At 31.4% G+C, this 20,803-nt stretch overlaps 1 protein-coding gene and 3 non-coding genes across 9 annotated transcripts; 2 read left to right on the top strand and 2 right to left on the bottom strand.

Moving 5' to 3' along the window:
• Positions 1-1,058: 1,058 nt before the first annotated feature.
• Positions 1,059-1,131, bottom strand: Trnak-uuu. The gene has a single exon. It is a non-coding gene; the product is annotated as a tRNA-Lys (tRNA).
• Positions 1,132-2,688: 1,557 nt separating this feature from the next.
• Trnas-gcu lies at positions 2,689-2,770 on the top strand. The gene has a single exon. It is a non-coding gene; the product is annotated as a tRNA-Ser (tRNA).
• A 3,272-nt stretch (positions 2,771-6,042) lies between these two features.
• Trnas-gcu lies at positions 6,043-6,124 on the top strand. The gene has a single exon. It is a non-coding gene; the product is annotated as a tRNA-Ser (tRNA).
• Positions 6,125-8,804: 2,680 nt separating this feature from the next.
• On the bottom strand, positions 8,805-20,383 carry LOC106470434 (mitochondrial inner membrane protein COX18-like). Of its 6 annotated transcripts, XM_022399030.1 has the most exons (7): positions 20,093-20,383; positions 17,881-17,992; positions 16,376-17,046; positions 15,397-15,544; positions 13,258-13,382; positions 12,844-12,954; positions 8,805-9,188 (listed from the first exon to the last, which is right to left on the bottom strand). In XM_022399030.1, the coding sequence occupies exons 3-7, from the start codon at positions 17,009-17,011 to the stop codon at positions 9,012-9,014; spliced, it is 1,197 nt and encodes a 398-aa protein (XP_022254738.1). In that variant the 5' UTR covers positions 17,012-17,046; positions 17,881-17,992; positions 20,093-20,383; the 3' UTR covers positions 8,805-9,011. The 6 variants fall into 6 exon arrangements, with proteins under 6 accessions (XP_022254738.1, XP_022254737.1, XP_022254736.1 ...); XM_022399029.1 differs by having other exon boundaries at positions 16,376-18,920; XM_022399028.1 differs by having other exon boundaries at positions 16,376-17,992.
• Positions 20,384-20,803: the final 420 nt, after the last annotated feature.

The raw sequence follows: 20,803 nt of genomic DNA, 5'->3' as shown, positions 1-20,803 counted from the left end.
ACGGCTAGCGCAGATAGCTCTCGTGTAGCTTTGTGCGAAATCCATAACGAATCAACAAACATACATTCTTTTTAGAAGCGCCCCCGGTGGCTCAGCGGGAAGCCTGTAGGCTTTTAGCGCTCGAAATCGCATTTCGACTCGCGATGTCTAAAGCTAGGGCAAACAAACAAAATAAAAGGATTTTGAAGCACAAAAAATTGAGAAATTTATAATCAATAAATCTTTTATCAAGGTTTAAGTGTGACGGGACATATATAAAAAAGAATTAAAAGACCATTTTTACTTAAAATGGACAGTTTTTCATTCCTTTCTTATGTTTAATAATTCCTGACTACCTTGCTGCCCTCTATTTGAACTAATAATTATTAAAGTCTCAAATATACAATGAAACTGTAGGTCTGAACAACGTGCTTTTCAAGCTCTGAGTGAACAACAATAAAAAGAACAAATCTATAGAAGAGATATAAAATAAATTCACCTTCCTAATAAAATATCGTTAACCTGGCGTTCTGTTATTCTAACCTTGATCCATTATTAACTTGTTTAATTTTACCAAATTTACGAAAAATAATAGATATTTTCAGCATATCTTTCTTCGCTGTTATTAATTTTTCACGTAAAGATTATATATATAATTAATTAAAATATAATTCAGGAATATGTATTCATGGTATACCATTTATTTTCTTTTAATTTAAAGTTAAAGAATAATATAACGTGAAAAATAGAAGCCAAATCTAGTTGTACTTTGTTTGATACTAATTATCAATTTTTTATAAAACACCCTTGTAACAAAACTTTGAAATATGAGCCTAGGAATTTTCAAAGTTGGCGAAATTATTATAGTAAATAATATAAAAACAGCAAAAAAATAAATTACAACATAATTCGTCGATTTCATGTTTGTCAATAAATTATTTATTACATGTTACATCTATTGAAAGAAATTAAGAGTTAAATTACAACAATTAACCAACGGTTTTGTATCATTAAACAGTTCATTTTAATTATAAGGTAAATAGTCAATATTGGATATACAATTAATTAAAAAAATAATCCGCCCGAACAGGGACTCGAACCCTGGACCGTTAGGTTAAAAGCCTAACGCTCTACCGACTGAGCTATCCGGGCTTAATTTTAGGTTGTCAATAAGTTATATTTTGTTATGTGTCAAATGTATTGCTACTTTCTTTCATAATTAATAAAAGTAAGATAATCCTGCTATGAGTTGCACAAATACAAATATTAAACCTCTGAACTGTACTGTTCAGTGTACTAAGTTAACTGTATAGATGTCTTTGTGAATTTCGTAACATACACGTATCAATGTGTCTACTTTCTTACTTGTGTGATATTTTAGTTAAGACCACTTACTTACGTTGTAATTATTGCTTAAACTCTAAATAACATAAAATTGAATATTGCAAAGAACGTTTAAACAATAAATAGGAATAAATTATGGAGGTCATTAGGCAAATAGAGCGAATGGCGAGGGTTAATCGAATCTACGTGAATTGCAAATTCGATGCGTGAAATGCGTTTTTAAAAAAAAGGAGATCAGACCTACCAATATATTAAAGAAAATACGGAGACTAACCCCAAAAAATTTAAAAGATTACAAATTAAAGTTGTTTCAAAGGCAAACACTGAAAATGACCATTAAATGTGAATTATAAATAAATTGAATGTCGTTTGAAATTTTTATATAGCCAATGAGAATGAAATATGGAATATACAGAAATGATATCTGAGAGAACGAATTTCACCCATCTTTTTTTATCACTTCATAACACTCAGTGTTATAATAGTTAAAAACACAAAATCAATAATTATAATGCAATAAATATTTTCAGTTACTTATTGATACTAGTAATTATAATCAAAATTTGAAGTTACTTCAAAATTTAATACGATTATATATTCCTTTAAAATAGAATATAATTCAAGTACCTTAAAATTACCAGTAAAAAATATGGAAAACCTTCTAACGGGTGATTGAACATAAACACAAAGTTAGGAAGTTTTAAAAACCACTTTTTTTTATTAATACCTGGAAAATGTTTCTTTGCTCGAAGTAGTTCTCTTTTCAACATATATTTTCATCAAACACAAAATGCCTAAATATGTGTAAACTATCGAATAATTGTTTCACAAACTTCTTGGTTCACCATCTTATATTATGTAGGACTGATTGTGTAAGACCGTTCGTGTACAGGTAATAAATTACCTATTACAATTTAACCATTACTCGTTCAATAGGAAAATTAAATAAGTTTGTTTTTAAATCTGTTATTTGTTAACAGTGTTTAAATGAACCTCTTCATTTTATTTTTGAGATTTCAGTTGGTGATAATATAAATACTAATGTGTGATGTAGTAAATTAGAAAATTCTTTTAGAACATTTAGTTTAATCGAAAAGTTACCTTACTTTTTTAGTGAAGTACAAAAGTAGATAAACGAAACCAATATAATATTTTTAAATATTTTGGAATATAAATATTTTTATATTCCTTTAATAATGGATAAGTCAGCTATAGTTCACTTTAAAGAGTTAAAAGCCTCCAAGCTCGTTGTTTCAACACTTCTTTGAGAACCCTTACGAACAATAGCTATATTTGTTGAATGTAATTGACATATCAAATATCAAAAACTAATGAAATATAAACAATATAAAAAAATTAACGTAAGACGAGGTGGCCGAGTGGTTAAGGCGATGGACTGCTAATCCATTGGGCTATGCTCGCGTGGGTTCGAATCCCATCCTCGTCGGAAATCTTTGGTAATATTTTAAAATGTACTGATAATCCACGTGATAATTAAAAAAATTAAGTGAATATCTATACAAAAGTAAAATACACTTCTTGTGAGAAGATAAATCTAAAATCAGTGAAAGGGTGCGAAGGAATATAATTATGAAATTGACTGTTAATTTTAAGAATATTTCTTACGTTATACTCTTAATTACGTAACACAGTGGAGATATACCTCAGTTGGAATCGCTCTTTAGACTATGTCGGTTGGTCCTGAGGTTTGTATCTATATGATAAATTGTAGTTTCAAGTCTAACAACGATTGTAAATGATCGTAGTTTTATTATTTTAATACCTTCTGCTTTTGAAATGTTATTGACGACAGAGATATTTCATAGCAAACACTAGACCTGTTTATCGCTTGTATTTTGTTTTGGAATAATTCAGTTATTTATTTTCTGTGCTAAAAGTTATAAATGATTACCAACGATAAACTCCCAATCACAGAAAATGCACCGTAACTAAATTAATATTGTTGACAAGTTATAATCAAGACGATGAAACCTATTTTTATAAGTAGATGGACACTAAATCCATTGGGCTAGGCCTGATTAAGTTCGAAACCTCTACATTTTTTAAAATTTCGAATATTATATCAGAAGAAATTCACAAACCCACGTACTGTTAATAAAAGTTCGACAAATGATGACTAAAAATCAGAGATTTCTGTTTTAGGTTATCATTCGCAAAACTAAATGTCGGAGACAAGTGGTTGCAACGTGGGATACTTTTTCACAGAAAGATGCACCTTTGAAATTTCTTAATAACACTATGTTATCATCCAGTAATTACAGGCCTATTTGTGTTACATGAATTGTGGGAGAAGTTTTGGAAAGTCTGATAAAAGATGCTTTAACAAAGTTTATAATTTTATTGGATAGTCAGCATGGTTTCACTAAGGGAAAAATTTTGTCTTACAAATCTTTTGACATTCTTTGAAAAGGTTACTGCTTATGTAGATGAAGATGTAGATTTGGTGTATCTGGATTTTCAGAAAGCATTTGACAATATTAAGGTTAATAAACTGTTAAGGTTATTTCCATCCAAATGATCTTATAATTTAAATTATGATAGCTCACATACATTGTTATAATTAAAACCCATCTGCCATTGATTCACCCAACTCACTAAATGATTTAAATCCTTTTGTAAAGCAGCAGCATCCTCTTCACAGCACTAAATACCTTAATATGATCACCAACTTTAAGTAATTTATTGACCCTCCCTTCATTGTGTTATTGATGTAAAAAAAAAAGCTAAGGTCCTGAGACTGAGCCCTCAAGTACCCCACTTGTGACATTAATCCAGTATGACTGAATTCCATTTATAAGAACCCTCTGTTGTTGTTTTTTTTTCATCCAGCCAATTAGCTAACTTATCTCCCACACCTATAGAAAGAATTTTTTACAAACATTTTATGTGGCACCTTGTCAAATGCTTTCTGAAAGTCCAGATACACCAAATCTACACCGTTGCCCTCGTCGACGTAAGCATTAACTTTCATATGTTCGTATTTTATCCTGTTTTATGTCTTAGGTATTTTAAATATGTTCTGAAACATAATCATCAGAATATAATGAGAACGGACAGCTCGAAGTTATATAGAATTACCTTGTTCATACACAGCTAGTTGTAAAGTATAGAGCTGGTTGTTAAATATAATATAGGCCTAAAATTAAAAAGCTTCTATTATTGCCCATAGGGCTGTAGCTATCCCGTTTAAAAGACACAAGTGCATTATTAAGCCTTACCTTTGAATGAAGTGAGGTTTGGTAAATTATATTTGTGTGTGGGTCTTTATATTTAACCCCTGATGACTTATGTAATGGTTGTAGTTAGGGTTAGAATGAATGGAGAAAATATGCTTTGTTTACTCGTCAAAATGTTCAGTCCCGTTCTCGAGACGACCTTGGAACACAATCTAAAGAAAACCGTGTCTCTATGTGTTTGATAAAAGAATATAATACCACAGTGCCACCTTTTAATTATTTCTGTAAGTAAACAACACAGAAATTGCAAAATTAGAATTTATGATAGCTTCTTGTCCCTACCGGCTTCTGAAACACATTCTTCTAGCAACTGTAGTTCCAAACTGCTTGTGGGTTCATGACTTTACTTTTTACGTGTTTAATGAAAAAAGAGTCACTGAAAAACTTTAAATAAACATACTATCAATATTGCTATTAATCCCACTAATTACTACTGAATTATGTTATGTAGTGTACTTAGAGAATGAATGATTTCTGCCAGATTTTTGGTCACCTATTTACAATTCAGTGTTATAATAGGAAAAAACATAAAATTACTTTCATAATACGATATATATATTAAGTCACTTCGTGATACTAGTTGTAAGAATCTATAATTGAAGTTTCTTTCTGGTTTATGTCGTTTTCGCTCTCCTGTTAGGAAGAGTGTTACCTGTTTAATTTTTCATATATTTAAAATTAATGATAACATAGAAAGTACAGATGATATAAAATTAGCAGAATATGTTCCTTCCTTTAAATTCAACTTGATACGTAGCTTATAAGAAAACAAATTCAAGTACTTTAAAAATTAACATTAGCAAATATTGAAAAACTTCTCGCACGTGACTGAACGTAAAGTTGGAGAATTTAAAACAAATCTCTTCTTATTAATGTCTGTTAAACGTATTTTTTCATCAAACACAAAATGCCTAAATATGTGTAAACTATCGAATAATTGTTTCACAAACTTCTTGGTTCACCATCTTATATTATGTAGGACTGATTGTGTAAGACCGTTCGTGTACAGGTGATAAATTACCTATTACAATTTAACCATTACTCGTTCAATAGGAAAATTAAATAAGTTTGTTTTTAAATCTGTTATTTGTTAACAGTGTTTAAATGAACCTCTTCATTTTATTTTTGAGATTTCAGTTGGTGATAATATAAATACTAATGTGTGATGTGGTAAATTAAAAAAATTCTTTTAGAACGTTTAGTTTAATCGAAAAGTTACCTTACTTTTCTAGTGAAGTACAAAAATAGATAAACGAAACCACAGTAATATTTTTAAATATAAAGATCTTTATATTCCTTTAATAATGGGCTCCGAGAAAGACGTAAGTATTGAATAATTCAGCTATAGTTCATTTCAAACTTTCCACAGAGTTTATTATTTTAACACCTCCTCTCTCAGAACATTTACAACAGCCATACTAAAATATAACAATCTAATAAAATATAAAAGGTTATCGAATAAGACGAGGTGGCCGAGTGGTTAAGGCGATGGACTGCTAATCCATTGGGCTATGCCCGCGTGGGTTCGAATCCCATCCTCGTCGATCTCTTCTTGCATTAATTTAAAAACAGATGTTAATATTATTTAATGTTGATATACCAAAATAATGCTACAAGCTTCGAAAAACAAAGATTGATGACATGTTTCCTAAAGTTACACAATGTATTTTAATAACAAAGACGGCATGAATGTGTCATGAAGAAAAACTTTAATATAAGTTTAACATAACAGCAAATGTACAACGTTTCGACAAGGTTTTGTCATCATCATCTGTTATCAATAATGATGACTGAACTCAAGTGGTTTTCAAACGAGACGCAAAACTCCAGCGCTTTTGAATAGTTCACTGTTTTTCTTCGGGAAAGAAGAAGAATATTGAACTGTTAGTGCTCACATTTTGGGTCTCGTTTGAAAAACCATTACAACTTTTACTGTATGATCCTGTGTGCTAACTTCTTAATCAAAGTGAACTCAATTGATATCGCTCTTTGGTCTATGTCAGTTGGTTCTGATGATTTTAAACGCTATGATCCTTTTAGTTCGTCCTATATAAACAGTCAAGCCTAACAACGGTAGTAAAGGTATTTTCAAAAATTAATGAAACAGTATTGTTTTTGTTTTTACTTTCAACACAAAATATTATTAATATTAAATTAAATATTAAAAATAATACCTACTCCCCATTACCTTAACCAAACAAAAGTTGGAGATAAAAAAATCCCACTCAATGTATTATTGAAATGAAAGTCTCGTTCCGTTAGCGGTAATTGTTCTGGTAAATATGATTAAACACAGAGCACAATATTTCTGAGTTTGACTCTTTAGATTACGTCATTTAGTCCCGAAGTTTGGAACAATATGATAAATTTATTTCATTTGAAGAAAGAGTCTGGCATAGCAACAACAGTAAAAACACTTAAACTTAATGAAGTAGTAATTTATTTTACCATCAAACCAATCCGACACATTATTTACAAAGAAAATCAATGGTTTTAGAAAGTGTAATTTGAAATTATAAATAATGTCTACATTACATTACCCTAACAATAATAATAATTTGGAGACTGAAAAATACAAATCCACATATTAATGTCCGAGGAGTCTCTTCTTTCTTGCTAGTAATTGTTCTAGTAAACATAGGTAATAAAAGAATTCCAACCACACTATATTTGTCTTATCCATTGTTGACGACGCGTTTCGCTCAATCCAGAGCTCTTCAGACCAGCTGAGATACAACAAACACAGCAGTGGTCAGAATACTATTTATACAAGACATTTGGTATTGATGTATAACAACAATTGTTATTGTGTGTAAGTCTTTTACAAGCCGGCAAAGAACCATTAATTGTATTTGCCATAAGACATTAATATTAGGCCTATCACATTTTTAGACACTACAATCTTTATCTAGACCCTTAATGATTTTCAAGAGTTCGGAGAGTGTATAATAATCATATTCCAACCACAGTATATTTTTTGTCATATCCATTGACGCATAAATAGATTTTTTGGCATTAAATGATATTCTGTACCCATGTTTCGAAAACAATTAAAGACCACAGAAAATAGCAACATGAAATGTTGAAATTGTGTTGCAGGACTAAGAAGTAGCTTCATTCACTATTACTGTAGAAGGATTAATATAAATAAATTATTGCAACGACAGATTAGTCTTCTCTTAATCAGCCAGAAATCTATGAAATCAAGGAGATGAGATACTAGGATTGAAGGTGACTAATACCTGTATATGTTCATGATGTAGTGTTCACAGAAATTAACCCCATCAGGAACAAAACTCTAAGTCAGAGTTTTTTTAGTAGAACAGCAGAGAGAGCAGGCAATATACAATATATACACTAATGTGTGTTGTTAAACTCCGTGCCATCACCTTCAGTTTCTAAACCTATAGCTAGTTTCACCTTTAGTTTATAAACCTATAGCTAGTTAGTTTAACAACACATCCGTGCCATCCTACTCTTCACCTTTAGTTTATAAACCTATAGCTAGTTAGTTTAACAACACATGAGCAGGATGGCACGATGTGTTGTTAAACTAACTAGCTATAGGTTTAGAAACTAAAGGTGAGAGAGTAGGATGGCACGATGTGTTGTTAAACTAACTAGCTATAGGTTTAGAAACTGAAGGTGATGGCATGGTGTGTTGTTAAACTAACTAGCTATAGGTTTATAAATTAAAGGTGAAAGAGCAGGATGGCACGATGTGTTGTTAAACTAACTAGCTATAGGTTTATAAACTAAAGGTGAGACAGCAGGATGGCACGATGTGTTGTTAAACTAACTAGCTATAGGTTTATAAACTAAAGGTGAGAAAGTAGGATGGTACGATGTTTTGTTAAACTAACTAGCTATAGGTTTAGAAACTGAAGGTGATAGAGCAAAAAGAACATCTATAAACTAAAGGTGAGAGAGCAGGATGGCACAATGTGTTGTTAAACTAACTAGCTATAGGTTTAGAAACTGAAGATGATGGTACGATGTTTTGTTAAACTAACTAGCTATAGGTTTAGAAACTGAAGGTGATAGAGCAAAAAGAACATCTATAAACCTAATTCTTAAGTTATTTTTCATAGTGTTCTTTATTTTATCCTACTGGTTGTTAAACTTCTTGACAAGTGATATTTATGTGACTTTTACATCTAGAAAGAGCTTGAAATATAAAATTATACTACTGTGTTGATGAGACATTAATAACGAAACATCAATAAAAAAAAAGTCCTTTACTAATTGGTTGAGAAACCAACATCAATGACAATTAAAAAGCATGATCGTCAAAACAATACATTTGTCAAAACAGAAAACAACTGAACTAAAACCTAGATCTACAAAGTTTAGCTAATAAAGTGTACAAAAACAAAGAGACTTAAATCCTAAAATATAAATAAATTTCTTAAAACAACAACAACGACTAATTTATTTTGACTTTCTTGAAAGTTTGGTTTTCAAGTTTTGTGCAGCATCCAAAAAAGGAGTTGGACTTTCACTAGGACTCTGTGGTATCCTAAAAAATCTTCTCACTTTTGGTATTTGCAATACCAAATTTTGACTAAGTCCAAACAAACTGGAGCACAACCAGTACAAAGAAACACACTAGAAGAAAAAAAAAAGGACAAAAGAAAATTATGTTTAAATATCTGTAACTTTCTTTATAAACTCATCAGCAGCATAGTTATACTAGTTTTATATCTTGTGTTTTTATTTAAATGTTTCGTAGGAACAAGAAAAGTTTCTACTCAAAACTATACTTCTAACAACCCCCACAATATCTTACAAGTGTTAATTTAAACATGTTTTGATTTCCATTATTGATTACATTGTACACCACAACATACGATAACAGTAGTCATTATATATACATAGAGGCATTTTTAATTTGGATATTTCATAATCATTTAATATATCAAGCTCTTTTTATAAAAAGTCAGCAAGATGTAAGAGTTAAAAAACAAGAACAGTGAAACCTTCATTATCAAGATACAAAATAAACGATACAATAAAATGCTTTTTGTATATACTATATGAAAGAAGGCATAACTGATTAGGACTAATTATGCGAACAAGAAAAGGTTTTCAACAACAAATGAATGATTATAATAAAATAAGGCTTAATTCTGAGAAATAGCAGATTCAGATGTAGATGGATGAAGTATAGGAGAGGATGTAAAAAGTGACTTCAGATTTGAATACATATTTTGGTGTTAACAAATAAAAACAAAACTTTTTCTCATTTTGTTTTAGTACAACATGACACTTAGAATTCAATCTTGTTAATTATTTCTTACTTCTGATTACCAATGAATGTGTAAAAATTGTCTTTTAACAGAGGCATTGGAAAAGGGGGTGGTGTTACAAATTATATTATTATATTATCTGCATGTCGAGCTAAACTCCCCCACTTTGCAATTCCTTCCTACACCACTGTTTAATCACAAAATAAAAGCCACTAAGAAATGTCAATATATATCAGAATTGGGCTAAAGTTTTATTTTGTTTAGTGCATTGCTAATGCTTTTCTTTATAGCTTTCACATGCAATAAATGAGGCATCAAATGCTGGTCACTGCCCTGTTAGATTGAAATTAGCCTTATCCACAAAACTTTAGTTTCACCTTGTGTGGGAGAAATTTAGGGTTAATGAAACGCAAAAGCAAATATCATCCTACATAAAAAAGCCAAAGCAAATAAACATTCTATACAGAGAACACACACATTCTGTAACATGTAACAAGTACTTTGTAATCTAGAGAAATAAGCTACGAGTTCCTTGGTTGGACAGTAGCATGTCTTCAGATTTGCAACATGAGGGGGTTTGATTCCCCTCGGTGGACACAGCAGATAGCCTGATGTGACTTTCTTATAACAAAACACACATGCACACAAAAACTATAAAGAGCACATTACATTCGTAGTAACATTATCACTGAACCAGAAGATGTTTTGAAATCAGTCAAAAGCTTCTAATCTAAGCTATCTTTCTTAAGACTTGTTTTATACGTTTATTGATTATGAAGTTAAAAAACTACAAGACAGAGATTTAAATTTTTCAAATAACTGATAATTTCAGAATAATGGCTAAAAATGGTGAACAAATAAGTCTTCAGGTTGTGACGGTTTACCTTTAGAATTTCATCTTGTCTTCTTTTGTTTTCGCACAAATATGAAATGTGGTTTCTTGACAGTGTTGTACAACAACTCTGTGGCAAAGCTGTGATAGTCTCGATGACATGATGTGTTGTACAACTCTGTGCCAATGCTGTGACAGTGTGCCAGTGACCTGATGTGTTGTACAACAACTCTGTGGCAAAGCTGTGATAGTGTCTTGATGATATGATGTGTTGTACAACAACTCTGTGACAATGCTGTGATAGTGTCTTGATGACATGATGTGTTGTACAACAACTCTGTGACAATGCTGTGATAGTGTCTTGATGACATGATGTGTTGTACAACAACTCTGTGGCAGTGTCTTTATGACATGATGTGTTGAACAACTACTCTGTGACAATGCTGTGATAGTGTGCCAGTGACCTGATGTGTTATACAAAAACTCTGTGGCAATGCTGTGATAGTGTCTCGATGATGTGATGTGTTGTACAACAACTCTGTGACAATGCTGTGATAGTGTCTTGGTGACAAGATGTGTCATACAACAACTCTGATAATGCTGTGATAGTGTCTTGATGATATGATGTGTTGTACAGCAACTCTTTGACGATGCTGTGATAGTGTCTTGATGATGTGATGTACAACAACTCTGTGATAATGCTGTAATAGTGTCTCAATGACATGATGTGTTGTACAACAACTCTGTGATAATGCTGTGATAACAACTCTGTGACAATGCTGTGATAACATCTCAATGACGTGAAGTAATTGCTATTCTCTCAAGAATCGGAAAGTTTGTTTGTTTGTTTCAGGTATTCATGTAGACGTACACAAGAGTTATATGTGCTAGCTATCCCTAATTTTTAACTGATATCCTAGAGCAGTGATTCCCAAATTTTAACATCTTACAAATCCCTTTCATAAAAATGCTAAATCTAAAAATAAATATTTTCCAGGGATTTTCTCCCTTACCCGAGTATAAATTATAAAAACGGTGACCTACAAGATTTGTTTTTTCTTATGACACTTTTATTACACACAATTTATTAGTACAGTATTATTTATTATTACAATATTAATTATATTACATTATAAAAACAACAACATTCTTCCATTATTTCACTTTTGTAAGTTGTATCACTTTGATTAAGCCTAAAAGTTGTTCTTCATCTTAATTTTAAAAGAACGCTAGCAGTCTATTTAATTTTCAAAACAGCGAAAAATACCCCCCCACCCCCTCACCTTTCCATTTCTCAAGAGAAATTTTGAGGTTATAATCTACCGAGAGTTATGGATGCGTGTAAACAGTTTTGCTTTCTTTTCTTTCTATTTTTTACAGCAGAGTTCCGTTCACAATAGTGCTCGTTTTTTTTTTTTTAAATTTTAAAGAGAAATATAGTTACAAATGCTAAACTGTTATAACTTTGTTTTTTTTCTGTATTTAGACTATGCATCGATGTCTCACTAGTTCCCTACCTCACTACCTGGAATCTTCTAGAACAGTATACAAGCTTGGTGTTAAAAGTATTACTGTAAATATACTAAGCCACAATATAACTACTGAATTTGGAGAATATAAAGAATATCTCGTATGGATTTAGCCAATTTCCCCCTAATTAATGATAATTTCTTATCTGTACCTGCAATAGCAAGGTGGTAATATAGCAGTTCTCACTTTCTTTCGTCATTTTTCAAACACAGTTCAAATCATTCACCAGCTAAGTAATCCTTCCAGACATTAAAATAAAACCTTATCTTCTTTTATCACCTATCTCCTTTTACTGTTTAATACATTCAGAAAAACACCATGAGCAAAATTCATAATATTTATTCCATTTCACTGGTTTTTAAACATAGCGAATGAGAAATTAAATTACTGGGAAGTCTGCATTACACCATATTCTTAAAGTAATGCTTATCTAAGTGTGATGTAAACAGCAAACTTGACGAGAAGAGAAACATCTAGATCATGGAGTAATCTCAGAAATGTTTTCCAAACTTGCTTTTCTACAATTCTAATAACTTATAACAGCATGTTTGCTAACTTATGGAAAGTTTACCATGAGGAGTTAGTTTAAAAACTAACCAGCCTTATATCAAGTATTGCTTCCTAACTGTGACCTTTAAAACTAAACACTTACAGAAGGCATGATCATAGCTACGGGAATCATGACAACACTCAGGCCACGGAAGAGATTTGTGGTCCATTTCTGCAGCTTGGAGAATCGTTGCATCCGCCTCAAAGCATGCATCTACTCGATTAGGTGGTAATGAAAAAACAGTCAATTTAAAAGCTCAAATTTAGTCCTCAGTTTATTTAGTCGAACTTCAGTTACAGGTAAAAATAATAATCCAGCCTAAAACTTTAATAGAACATACACTTCTTTTGGAAATACAATGGAAATAACCAAATGTATTAATTTTGATTTAAATGTACTTATAAAAAATCTAAGAACTTTTTACGACGAACGTGTCTCTCATTAAATTAATAATGATTTTCCATAATGAGTTACATAAGGTTCTAATAAGTTTTACTGCCAATTTAAAAACCTTACCTCCACTATAACCAAATTGACCAGTCCTAGCATTATTGGAATGGCCAGTGAACTGTCTGGTATGGCTAAGTTAGAAAACCAAAGTGTTCCGCCAACAGAGAGTTCCATAAACACCACCTGTGCAGCTAGGATGAGGAAAAAGTGTTAATACAAACACACAGTAAACTGGTATACTTGGCTGTTGAGGTGAAGACTTCAATTTTATGACGGAGTAATAGTAAGGCTAAACACTCAGTTAATAACACGTTATCATTTCAAGGAGTAATGGTAAAGCTAAACACTCAGTTAATAACACATCCTTTCAAGGAGTAATGGTAAGGCTAAACACTCAGTTAATAACACTATCTTATCAAGGAGTAATGGTAAAGCTAAACACTCAGTTAATAAGACATTATCCTTTCAAGGAGTAATGGTAAAGCTAAACACTCAGTTAATAACACATTATCCTTTCAAGGAGTAATGGTAAAGCTAAACACTCAGTTAATAACACATTATCCTTTCAAGGAGTAATGGTAAGGCTAAACATTCAGTTAATAACACATCCTTTCAAGGAGTAATGGTAAAGCTAAACACTCAGTTAATAAGACATTATCCTTTCAAGGAGTAATGGTAAAGCTAAACACTCAGTTAATAACACATTATCCTTTCAAGGAGTAATGGTAAGGCTAAACACTCAGTTAATAACACTATCTTATCAAGGAGTAATGGTAAGGCTAAACACTCAGTTAATAACACATCCTTTCAAGGAGTAATGGTAAGGCTAAACACTCAGTTAATAACACATTAACATAGCAATATAACTGTAAACAGCCATACATGACTAACAAGCTTGACAGCTGTTATTGATTATGAAGAGTTTTCATAATTAATCTGGCTTTGGTGTCGTGGGATTCAACATTCGCTGCTATGATAGCACGACACATATTCCACTGTGATGTCTACTTATTTACCAATCATACATAAGATGGCAGTGTAACCATGATGACAAGCATAATCAATACGAGTGAGAGAAGAAGGGAATTTCCACTAGGTGAGGGGGAGGGGACTCAGTGTAGTTTCATTGTTTCTGCTGCTAGTAAAATTTCCAGATTGAATAGACCGTAAAGGTTATTATTATTATTTTTTCATTTGCTTGTTATAATTGACTAATAAGTGATTATTAAAATATTAACCAAATACTTGGTTGATAGTGAAAAATGATGAATGTTTGGTATAATCAATGATTGAACACACTATTAGAAATGACAGATCTATTTCTTTGACTTCTGTTGTTAGAAAAGTGTTGTAGTCTGTTGTCATTTAGAAAAGCATCTTGTAAAGAAATGGTATTCGATGAAAACAATAATAAGAATGAGTTTGAAACCAGGATATTTTTTCATTCCTTATCAACTAGTTAAATACTTGGTTTTTAGGGTTTTACTATTTTTTGGATGATTGTTTGTTTGTTTTTGAATTTTGCGCAAAGCTACACGAGGGCTATCTGCGCTAGCCGTCCCTAATTTAGCAGTGTAAGACTAGAGGGAAGGCAGCTAGTCATCACCACCCACCGCCAACTATTGGGCTACTCTTTTACCAATGAATAATGGGATTGACCGTCACATTATAACGCTCCCACGGCTAAAAGGGCGAGCATGTTTGGTGTGACGGAGATCGAACCCGCGACCCTCAGATTGCGAGTCGAGCACCTTAACCACCTGGCCATGCCGGGCCTTTTTTTTTTCTTTTTTCTTTTTTTGGATGAAGATATCCCAGTAATAAGTTTGATTCTTAGAAAAATGTCAGAAAATTTAAAAAGTGAATAGAATATTTTGGTATTAGAAAACTAGCCGCAATGATCAAAGGGAATCTTTCTTATGAGAAAAATAAGACCACTGTATATCTGTATAAAAAATTTAATTTCCTCTAATACCATTTCATTTTACTACCTCTGCCTGACCATCCTGCCAATTTCAAGTCTGAAAAATCCTAAAACTGATCAAATAAGTTTTTCTTAAGCAAAACAAATATCTTAAAATCTTTCTACTAGTAACATAAAATCAACAAGTCAGCTAATGAGTAACATATTTTTGATATAATTAAAAGCAGAGCAAAGTTTGGTAAAATCAATAGGCAAGATTATAGACTAGGATAGAACCTAACCTGTATTTTGGTAAGGAAACATAAAAGCCATGTTTCTCAAGGCAAATGAAAGACTAATCCACATAGGAAGCTGAAACCAGATTAGAATAGTGGCCTTGAAAGGATGACAGTTGTCCCGCACTATCAACTCAGCTATTCGTTTTCGAAGCTTAAAAATGTAAAACACAGTGAGGAATTAATTTGAAAATAAATTTTATACTAAAAAAAACATACTAATAAGTTTTAAGTTATACACAAAAACAATACGATTGACTTCCTTTTTTTTTAACATTTCTGGCTTTCTTCAACTTACAATTGTTCTTGATATTGATTAAATTTGTTTCAATCGATTCTACCCTTTATTCTTTGAGACCCTTTAGCTCCATTTTATTTTTACTTTTTGCATCTTTTATATGTGTAATGCTACACAACCTCTTTGTCTCATCGTTTGTCAGTTTTCTCTCCATCACTTTGACTAAATATTTCTGTTATGAAAACCTTTAGGCTCTTTCAAGTTCATGTGCCTCCTCCTTTATATTTTTGCTCCTCGTGAAAAAGAGGCCACTCCTCAGAAGAGCTCGAGCTGTCAGACCATTTTTGTGACATTTATATACAAGTAAAACTGAATCTATACAGTACATGAATTTGATAAATCTTTTTGTGAAGCTTTATATATGTATATTTTTAAGCAACCAAGATTCTATGATTCAACTCAATTTGAAACTATTAATGTGCATTTTAAAATTTTGTAAGAAAATTACAGATTCTAGACATAAGCTTTAAACTAAAAGCTTATTTTTTTATCTAGAATCTCAAAAAGTATTTTAACCTGCATATAAATTTAAAAGAATATTCAAAGCAAAGTAGTTAAATACTCAGAAAATACAATGGCATAACATCTCGTATATTTGATTAAATTAGCACCTTTCTATTAACTCTTACAGAGCAGTACATGTATGGTCATAGGTCTTCAAAGTAAATGAAAGTAAAAAGTAATTACACTTCTGTTGTATGCTGTTCTCGCCGTTTTCTCAGACCAACTGTACATTTTTGTGGCTATTATTGTTTCCTGCTTCAGTTTCTGTGCAAGTTCTTTGATTTCTGGTTGTAGGTTTTCAAATCTAGCAAGTATGTAATTTTGATAAACAGAGAGAGGAAAAGTCACGCACAGTCTTAGTCCCAGCGTTGTTACTAAAATACTAAGCCACCAGGGAAGTCCTACAGTGCTATGAATTTGTTCCAAACATTCCTGAGCCCACGTGACTGGTTGTGATTTGGCAATTTGTATAGTCCACGAATTCCACGAGTAGTGTCGTGTCTGTGTGGTAGAAATGTTGGTACTCTCTCCAACTGAAATATTAATGGAACTGCCACATATTTTTCTAAGTAAGGGACTTTGTAGAAATTTTTTTTGACTGTTTCTTTTCAATACTCTTCTTTCGCATAAAGATGGTGAACATTTATTCAAACCATTTTCTTCAGAAAAACCTCCTGAATTGTGAAAATACACATTATGAACATCTACAGGGGCTGTGATAGACTCTGAGTAGAAGCTGGAAAACATGCAGTGATGAAATGACCTCTTTTTCCAACTTAAAAGGATCCTGCTGACAAGGTGTGTTTGTGATGTGCACATCCTACAATTTATTTTTCACTTGTGAAGTCTCAACCCTACAAGAGTAAATAACACACTGAATGAGGTATAATTTTAACATCATATTCAGAAAATTCAACACAAAAATATCATTGTTTGTATAATTATATGGGTAACAACCAAAAGTAAGAAAATATAAACACTGGAAAGTTAATAAATACACTGTAATTTATAATGTAGTTAACTAACTGGTGTGAAAAAAGTATGTAACATTAATCTTGTTTGTTTGAATATATAAACAGGCACAATTAATTACCTCTTCTGCAGCATTTGAGGTGCTGGAGTTGTTAGTAAAGTAAGTGTATTTACTACAAAAAAATAGTTTGGCTGAACTATAAAACTTGTTCCAAACATGAAAAAAATGACAATGAATATCTTTAGTCCTTTAGTCCTTTTTAAATAAAGACAAATAATCACAGCTATAGATCTGATGAACAGATTAATAGTTAGTAAACTAGGATTCACAATAGAAATGTGACGAGTAGTGAAGTTTCTGAGTGTTGGAGAAAAATGTAATGAAATTTCGGTGTGAACTTGTTTTCCATTACTAAAAAAACTCCTCAAAGAGTTTGTAAGCTAACGTGCATATAATTATGGCATATTATTGTATGCATATTTAAGGGGTAAAAAATATTACCCGTCTCCAACATTAAAATTACATTACATTGACCTTACTCATTAAACAGATCAATAACTTTGACACAAAAAAACATGACAACTGAGACCACTCCTCACAAAAATATTAAAACTTAAAGAATTGTAGCCTTTTTTAATACACGCGTAAACACTAGAGGTCAGCACAGGTAGATTCTGCTTTCTAGAATATTCAGAAACAGAGAAATACTCCCCACCTTTAGAAAATCTGTTTGTTTTTTTTTGGAATCTCTTCTTGCTCCTCAATAAAATAAACGTTTATCAAGAATTGCTGAACACTTCTGGTATAAAAACACTGCAACACGGGTCCTGTTCAGGTAGTATGAAACAAACTTGCAATAAATTTATCACAAATATTAATACATGGTTAAATGCTGTATATAGTGGAGAAGAAGAAATATTTCTACTATTGTTGTACAGTACTCATCATTAATGTTCTGTTCTGTTAAAGAAGCTCTCATATTAACAAAAAAACCTAATTTCAAACTCATCTTTATTACATTGGGCAGGGACCCATGCTCAGAACTGCATTGTTGTCATATTTTCTAGACTTTCTTTACATTCTCAAATTAATAACTGGTATTTAAGTATTGAAATAACACCCAGGCTGCACTGGGTAATTTAAAATCTGATGGGTACCAAGGTTTTCAAGTATATACACACACATTTCTTCCAGTACATGTTCACCAAAGAACAAATCTGTTCACTTTCTCATTCTACAACTCTAAAAAAAAATAATGCTCTAGCTAAAGATGACTCATAACCTTCCAAAATTTATATTTGTGTCACCTAGTTCTACATTTCTCATCATTAAGCAGGAAAAAAAGATGATGCATCAACACTAGCATAATCAATTTCAACATTATACTACCAGAAATCAAACAGGCCTATAGTTTTATGGATTTGTTTTCCTTTTTTTTTTTTAACAACAGTGCGACACTGCCAATCTTCCAATCACAGGGAATTTCCATAATGTCAAGAAAGTTTTGAAAAGTATTACAGATAAAATCCATTATTTTTATGCTAAGTTTCTACAAAGATTTATGATAAAGATCATCATGATTAGAAGCATTAATCACTAAAACTTTATCACATTTTTCTAAAATTACTACTTCAACACAAACAGAATTAAAAGAAAGTTATTTGCCTTTAAAGAAATTTGTTTGTTTAGAAATCTCTTCTTGTTCCTGAATTATATGAATTGTTGAACACTTTAGGTATTTTCTCTTTAAATCCCCTGAAAGCACCAAGATTGCTCTTGACAATGTTTTTTTTATGGGTAACAAAACATAACAAACATTTAAAAAATCTGTTATTAACTGTACAATATTTTTCTCTCTTAGCCTTAATGATAGGTTTTTCATCTTTACTCTTAAATAAACTTCATCATTAGTATATTTTACTGACATCATTAAAATAAAACATTTTTTGCTATTTATGGGTTTACAAACAGTTAAAATTTGACTTTATTTTTACACACAGTTGACAACCCTGCACATCACCCTTCATTTTTAAATTCAAGCTAATATATTTTATACTACTATTCATCAATTTTTGGAATGATTTATTTTTCAGCCTCATTCTAGGATTCATAATTTTTTTAATATTTAGAATATATTAGCTAGCCAATCTGTTTCTCAAAATATTTTTACAGATGATTTCAGTAAAAACATAAAAAACAATTTATAATTCCTCCTAGTAAAATGCTCTTCTTGCAAAATATCACTATCTATAATCTACAGAGGGTTGAGTACATTATATTACTATAACTTTCAATATACAAATCAGTAAGTCTCATGATAACTACAGCCAATATACTGTTGAGGTAGAACTGTGCATATCAGAAATATATTTTGATATTGCTTGAAATGGGTGCTGGAAAAAAATATCAACCTCATATATTAGAAAAATGATAGGAAACTAACAGGAAGTAAATGGTGCAATTTGGATATGACAGTGTGGTGACGGAGCCTTTAGTAATGGAAACTATGATAAAAGGATATTATCATGGTGTCATTAGATAAAGCATGACCATATGGCAACACGGTCTGTAAATGTAATGACAGGATCAGGCTACAAAAACGTTGTAATATAATGTTCTCAACCTATGTATATCCTCCCATGTATCAAGTCTAAAATAGAGTCCCTCCAATTTCACATGCTGAAAAACTTATGTCATCTTATATTTTCACACTTGTATTTATAGAGTAGCAATTGTTACAGTAGAAAGACAGCCCACATAATATATATTCAAATCCTTACTGTTATGGTAAAATCAGATACAAGCAATAGATTATGGGTCAAAATTATTGGATATTGATAAAAAAAACTTTTAAAGGCAGCTTGACACAAGTGAATGTATACCAGAGAAGTTAGGCACGAATGAACTCAACAATAAACTTCACTTACAACTTTAGTGCACAAACTACAGGTTTCGCACCACGGCTAGGTAGTATACTACCTTCACTTGCAAGAACTTCAACTTTCAAGTTATGAATTAATTATTGAGTACTAATATTTTATTTTTACATTCATGCAAAACAACAAAATGAAGTTTCTAGCCATTCAATATAGATCCTAAAGTTTACTAAGTAGCCTCGTATCACACATGTAACACTTAATTAAGTCTAACTATTGTGCTAATTATATAGTAATTAGTACCCAAAATTTCAATTACATGAACTTTACTATTCCACTATTCTTTCAGCTGTTTGAAAATGTACTGCGCGCCATCTAAAGGTGTTGTAAAATTACATGGTTAAGTCTAAATCAAATTAATTACACGTGAGGCATTTGAATGGAATTCCAGGTGCAATATGTATTAACAAACTGTTTTATCTCGATGTGATATAATAAGCAATGTTGGAGTAAACATATAGAAAGAGCAGGTATTTAATAAATATTTAAAAAAGTATTATTATTATTTTATATATAAAATCTGCCAACATCGAGAGAGGGCGAGCTATACGTTTTTGCTCAAAGTCAGAGCTATAGGTGAACGTAAATTTAAAATAATTCTAAAGCCTGTTATTTAATATTTATAAGAGATATGCTCATATTCTCTATAGCGTGAACACTATATTGTACATACGTTAAATTTATTCCGAATATATATATTAT

The sequence above is a fragment of the Limulus polyphemus genome, unplaced genomic scaffold (genome assembly GCF_000517525.1).
Source record: "Limulus polyphemus unplaced genomic scaffold, Limulus_polyphemus-2.1.2 Scaffold4001, whole genome shotgun sequence".
In the NCBI taxonomy this organism is placed as follows: domain Eukaryota; kingdom Metazoa; phylum Arthropoda; class Merostomata; order Xiphosura; family Limulidae; genus Limulus; species Limulus polyphemus.
This window is presented reverse-complemented; position numbering and strand designations above follow the sequence as displayed.